The sequence below is a fragment of the Vombatus ursinus genome, unplaced genomic scaffold (assembly GCF_900497805.2).
Source record: "Vombatus ursinus unplaced genomic scaffold, bare-nosed wombat genome assembly UNPS02014798.1, whole genome shotgun sequence".
NCBI classification, from domain to species: domain Eukaryota; kingdom Metazoa; phylum Chordata; class Mammalia; order Diprotodontia; family Vombatidae; genus Vombatus; species Vombatus ursinus.
The window spans coordinates 88,260,947-88,267,639 of NW_020954576.1; the positions used below are offsets into that span (position 1 = coordinate 88,260,947).

General features: G+C 40.1%; 1 protein-coding gene across 1 annotated transcript in view; it reads right to left on the reverse strand.

Annotated features, from left to right (window-relative positions):
• Positions 1 to 811, reverse strand: part of LOC114050066 (RRP15-like protein) — a 60,072-nt gene extending 59,261 nt beyond the window's left edge. The window contains exon 1 of the mRNA XM_027871614.1: positions 636 to 811. Coding sequence (XP_027727415.1) covers positions 636 to 789 — 154 coding nt within the window. The 5' untranslated portion in view covers positions 790 to 811. The remainder of the gene's footprint in view (positions 1 to 635) is intronic.
• Between the last annotated feature and the right edge of the window lie 5,882 nt (positions 812 to 6,693).

Genomic DNA, 6,693 nt, shown 5'->3' on the forward strand with positions numbered 1-6,693 from the left:
ATACAAAACAATTAAATACGAAATAGTTTGGGGAAAAGGGAACAGGCAGTTGGGGAGAAATCAACAAAGATTTCAAGTAGAAGATAATGCCTGAGCCATCTGTGAGATGGGAATAAGGGTGCATTCCAGGCATGGGAGCTATTATCATTAACCCCCATTCGAAAGACGAGAAAGCTGAGAGTGAAAGGGGTTAAGCGACTCGCCCAGGGTCACCCAGCTAGTAAGCATCTAAAGGTGGATTTGAACTCAGATCCTCCCTGTGCCAAGTCCAGTACTTTGTCCACTGCAGCCCAACTGGCCCAGCGGTCGAAATAACTGGCGGCGTCAGGCCATTTCCTCCAGTCCCCGGGTCTCTCGCAGGTCTGGAATCTCGAGGCCATCACACAGGACCCCCTCCCCCCTTCCCTCTCTTTACTTCCCCTTCCCTTCTCCTCACTCCCCCTTCCGTTTCCTCTCCCACCCCCCAGCCACGCGGCCGTCCCCACCTCCCTCGCACCACCTCCCGGGGTCTCGGAGCCCGGGCCCCCCACGACACAGCTTCCTTTCCGACCCTTCTCCCCAGTGCCGGAGCCCTGCCGAGCCCGGGAGCCCGCGGAGCCCAGTCCCCGAAGCCCTCCAGGCCTCCAGCCCGTTACCGCGGCGGCCGCCAGGGCTGTCTCCCCCCTGCTCTGGCTCCGGCTCCGACTCCGACGACAAAGCCGCCTCCATCATCTTCACCCTTTTCCTCTTCCGTAACTTTTTCTTCTTCTTCCCGACGCCAACACGTGAGTCTACAAGGGTGGCCGCCATTTTTTGCCCAAGCGGAAGTTCCCTTTGAATTCGCCTCCCTCGGCGGAAGTGAGTGCCTTCGATTTCTATTTCCGGATACCGTGGAGCCCCAGGCTCCAGGACTTGGGTTCCGGGGGCGGTGTAAGGAAAGCTGAAAGGTGCGCCTGCGCCCACTGTTACCTTACTATATTACCCATGTCTGGTTTTACATTAACGTAAAGGCTTCTGGCCCTAGGAGGCTGAACAAGGGCGCGTCCCCTGCCTGCCCTTGTTCTTGTCTCGATGCCCAGGCTGAACATTCATTCCACCAAATTATACCCTCTCTTCCCTTCTCACCAATTCCTCTACTTTTCTATAATGTCCTAATTCAGGAGGCCTTTACTTGTCTCTTCCCTTCCCCCAACCATTCAACTAACATTAATTAAGTCAACTAACGCTTATCAATTATAATTTATAAAGCAATTAAAATCTATTTATTAATTATTTTGGCCTTTTTTGATTTCATAAACCTCCAAACTACTTGTCAGCATTCCTTTGTGTGTTAGATTAGATTGTAAGCTCCATGAGGGCAAGAACTGTCTTTCATATTAGTGCTTAGCACAGTGCCTGGCACATAATAGGTTCTTAATAAATATTTCTTGACTGTTGGCTAAGCCTTACAGTGTGCTAAGCACAGTGCTAAAGGCTGGGGATAAAAAAGAAAGGCAAAAGAAAACAAAAAACAAAAGCCTGGCCCTGCTTTCAAGGAGCTCCCAGTCTAATGGGGGAGACAACAAATAAGATTTAAATAGGAAATAATCAACAGAGGGAAGGCACTGGCTTTAAGAGGGAATGAAGAAGTCTTCTAGTGCCTTCCCTTTGGAATTGCTTCCCATTTACACTATCTTGTAGGTACAAGCTTATTTGCCTATTTTCTCCACCATTAGAGGATAAGCTATATAATGCCTTGCTTATAGCAAGTATTTAATAAATGCTTTTTGAATGACTCTCCTTTTTCAGCCCCCCCTCCTATCTTCACTTAGCACCTACCTCACTGACATATAAAGTGCTTTGAAAAGTTTAGAATGCTATAAAAAGGCTATTATTATTATTATTATTCCACTTTTCCTTTCCTCACCTTTCATCTTCTCTGTGTCCACTTGGTCACTTCTTATCCCTTCTCCTCTCCTTTCTGAACTCTATTCTCATCTCCTTTCCCTCCATTCTCTGCTTATACACCTTAGTCTCCCACTTTTATTTTCTTTACCCCCCCATTTCCTTTATTAAATTTGATCACTTCTCATTGCATCTCCTCTATACCTCATAGTCATACTTTACAATAATAATAATATGTAGCATTCATATAGCACTTTAACGTTTGCAAAGTATGTTGCAATGATTATCTCAATTGATTCTCATGGCACTAAAGGTAAATGCTATTAATCAGAAAACCCATTTTACAGGTGAGGAAACTGAGGTAGGCAGAAGTTAGGTGACTTGTTTAGCATCACACATCTTGTTAAAGTGTTGGGCCTGATTTGAACTCAGTTCTCTCTAACTCCAAGTCTAGTATTCTCTCTACCTACCTGCCTAGATGAAATGAATGACTTTCTTCAGTGGTGGTCTGAAGCTTGGGAGAAGGACTGGAAAAAGTAAAGTTGAGGAGAAATAATGGAAAGACAGTGGAACTTAGTCTTTATTTAAAAAAAAATGTTTTATTTATTCAGCAAGCTTTTATTCAAATCCTGTTGTAAGGACATCTGCCCAGAAGGAGTTTATGAACTAGTTGTCAAAACAATGAATCATGCACACAAACACATTAACTAATAAACAATTTCTTTCTTGGTTCTTATTGATATATATGAATACTGTACCTGTCTTTCAGTTCTTATTCCTAAATGTCATGTGGTGCCACACATGCAGTTTAAGCAACACTAATTAATCTTGAGAGTCTACTGGGTATACAGTATTGTTTTTTTTTTTATAGTATTTAAAATGTACAGTATTTAAAATAAGCCTTCTAGGTCTCATCAAGAATAATAAATCATTACACATAAAGAGTGATACTATAAGCAAATAAGAAGAACATGGAATAGTTTACCTGTTAGATCAATAGTTAGGGTAAGAATTTAGGATCAAATGGGATATAGAGAGAATTACAAAATATAAAATAGGTAATTTTGATCATATAAAATTAAAAATGTTTTGCACAAACAAAACCAATGCAACCAAAATTAGAAGGAAAGCAGAAGACCAGGGGAAAATTTTGCAACAAATATCTCTGATAAAGGTCTCATTTCTCAGATATATAGAGAACTGAGTCAAATGTATAAGAATACAATTAATTCTCCAAATGGTAAATGGTCAAAGGATATGAACAGGCAGTTTTCAGACAAAGAATTCTAAGCTATCTATAGTCATATGAAAAAAATTGTTCTAAATCACTATTGATTAGAGAGATACAAGTTACAACAACTCTGAGTTACCACTTCACATCTATCAGATTAGCTAACATGCTGAAAAATGAAAATGTTCAATATTTTCCCGTATTGGGAATAGTTTCCCGTATTGGGGATACAGGAAAACTGGGACATTAATGCATTGTTTGTGGAGTTGTAAACTGATCTTATCCTGGAGAGCAATTTGGAACTATACCCAAAGGGCTATAAAACTGTGCAATACCACTGCTAGGTCTATATCTGAAAGAGATTGAAAGGAAAAGGAAAAGAACCTACTTGTGCAAAAATATTTATAGCAGCTCTTTTGTGGTAGCTAAGAATTGGAAATTGAGGGGATGCCCAATTGGGGAATGGCTAAACAAGTTGTAGTATGTGATTGTGATAGATTATTACTGTGCTATAAGAAATAAACAGTATGATTTCAGAAAAACCCAGAAAGACTTACATGAACTGATGCAAAGTGAAGTGAGGAGAACCAGGAGAACATTGTACACAGTAACAGCAACATTATGCAATGAAGAACTGTGAATTGGCTATTCTCAGAAATACAATGATTTAAGATAATCCTAAAGGACTCAAGATGAAACATGTTAGAGGAAGAATTGATATTGTCTGAATATACACTGAAGCATATCATTTTTATCTTTCTTTCTTTCTTCTTTCTTTTGTTGACATTCAAGTCTTCTTGTACAAAATGACTAATATGGAAATGTTTTACATGATCATACATATATAATCTGTATCAAATTGCTTACCATCTCAGGAATGGGGGAGGAGAGGAAGGGATAGAATTTGGAACTCAAGATTTTTTAAAAAAAAGTTAAAATTGTTCAAACATGAAATTAAGGGGAAAATATACTTTAAAAAAAAAAGGAATGTTAAATCAGATTCATATAATCACCACAGTTTGATTAGCATCACTTCTGTTACTCATCAGCCTTGTGACCTTGGGCAAGTCACTTACTTGAGATAACAATTTGCTCATCTGTAAAAATGAAAATAATATTAGTAATATCTACCTCACCTAGTTGTTGTGAGAAAGTCAAGACAAGTTGATAAGCATTTATTAGGTACCTACAATGTGCCAAACATTGTGCCAAGTGTTAGGGATACAAAGAAAGGCAGAAAAAGGAGGAGGAGAAGGAGAAGAAGAAGACTGTGTTGTTAAGGAGTCAGAGAAATATGAATTATTCTTATTAGAATTGTATTGGGTTCAATTCCTGCCTCTAACACATACTGACTGCATGACCATGGGCAAGTTACTTAGTGATCCAAAAAACTCTATAGGCTGTAAGTCGATAGTCTACATAACTCTCTAAGTGTGCATATACAGTCTATATAATTGTGTGTGTGTGTGTGTGTGTGTGTGTGTGTGTGTACGTATACGTAGTCTGTCAAGATAAGGTACTGGACACTGAAGTCCTTTCTTGAGCTGATTTGCCAAGCATCCAAACTCTACTATACAGAACATAACTCAGATGGGCTAGCCCTGTTGTTAAAATACCAAATGTACAGTTGCCTGAAAGACTATTTTACGGAGAACTCAACAAGGCAACCACTTACGTGGAGGTCAGAAGAAGCAATAGAAGAACATTCTCAAAGTCTCTCTGAAGAACTTTAGAATTGATTGTGAGACATGGGAGACACTGGCACAGGACTACCCAGCATGGCATGCCGACATCAAAGAAAGCACTGTGTTCTGTGAGCAAAGCAGAATTGCAGTAGCTCAAAAGAAAAGTGAGATGTGCAAATTTAGAGACATATCCACTCTAAGTGTTCACATGGAGTATTTGTGCCTGACCTGTGGTAGTCTTCCAACCTCATGTTGGTCTGATCAGCCACAGTCAAATACTCTACCTTGACTTCGACATAGTGTTGTCATTTTGGTCCTCTTTGAGCACAAAGGACAACAACCAACCAACCAAGTCTAAAAAACTCTAAGACTATAAGTAGGAGAGCCCTGGTTCACCTACATAAGTGGACAAAATTTCTTCATCATTGATCTTTCTACACTGATGAAATTATAGCTCTTCACAAAAAAATAAAAATAAAGAAGATAAAAAGCTAGATATTGGGGCAGCTAGGTGGCATAGAGGACCTGAGTTCAAATTTGGCCTCAGACACTTGACACTTACTAGCTGTATGACCCTGGGCCAGTCACTTAACCCCATTGCCTAACCAAAAGAAAAAAAAGCTAGACACTAATGAGCTAAAACCAGATGCACATAGTTTGCTAGTCGAGTCAAAGACCTGGGTTCTAGTCCCAGATTTGTCATTCACAAGATTTAGAATATCACAGAATCTCATGGTTAGAAAAGGAATTCAGAGGCCCCCTAGTCTCACCACAATGAGGGAAAAATCCCCTCCCTTTTGAGGGAACCCATTCAACTTTTGGACAGCTTGAATTGTTAGGAAGGTTTTCTTAATCTCAAACCCCTTTGCATCCCAAAGTAGCTATTCTGAATATCCTCTTTCCTCAAAATCCCAATGCCATGTCCAACACCTTGCCTCTCAGCCAATGATTTTACTTGCTATTTTAGTGAAAAAAACACCTAGGCCATCTTTCACAAGTTCCATTATTTCCCCCACTCAATACTTTCACATTTCTTTGGATTTTTACCTATGTTCTCCTCCTTTGTTTCAGAATCTGAGGAAGAGGTGGTCTTTCTGCTTGCTAAAACTAACCCCTTATATTTGTGCCCTTAATTCCATCTCCTATCAGCAGGCTGGAGACTTGCCCCAATGATTATGCTCACCATCTGTAATTTTTCTCTATCTAGTGATTCTCTTCCTGTTGCATACAATCCCATCAAATCTGATGGTTCTTTCTCAATCTTCATCTTCCTTGACCTCTCTGCAACTTTTGACACTGTTTATCCCGTCCTCCACCAACCCTCAAACACACACCCAAATCCACTTCTCTCTTGGCTATTGTGATACAGCTTTCTCCTGGTTTTCCTACCTGTCTGATTGCTCTAAGTCTACTTTGCTGAATCTTCTTACCCCTTTAGGTGTTTTCTGAGGTTGTTTGGAATTTTCTTCTTTTCGCTTGCTACACCAAGGGAGAGTCCTTGGTAATCTCATCTGTTTCCATTGTTTTAATTGTCAGCACTATGAAGACAGTTCCCAGATTGACATATCCAGCATCTGACTCTCTCCTGAATTCAGTCCCATGACATCAATTGCCTATCCATCCACTTAGATGTTTGAGACATCTCACACTCACTATGTCTGAATTCAGAACTCATCATCTTCCACTAGCAAACTTCTCCTTCTCCATATTTCCCTATTTCTATTGAAGACAACACTCTCCTCCAAGTTACCCAAGTTCATAAACTTAGAATCATACTTGACTCTTCCTTCCCCATCAATTGCTATATCTAATCCATTCCCAATTTTGGCCAATGTATCTCCCCAACATCTTCCATATTTGTCACCTTCACTATGCTCACAAGGCAAATAGCCTAGTATAGATCCTCCTCACCAC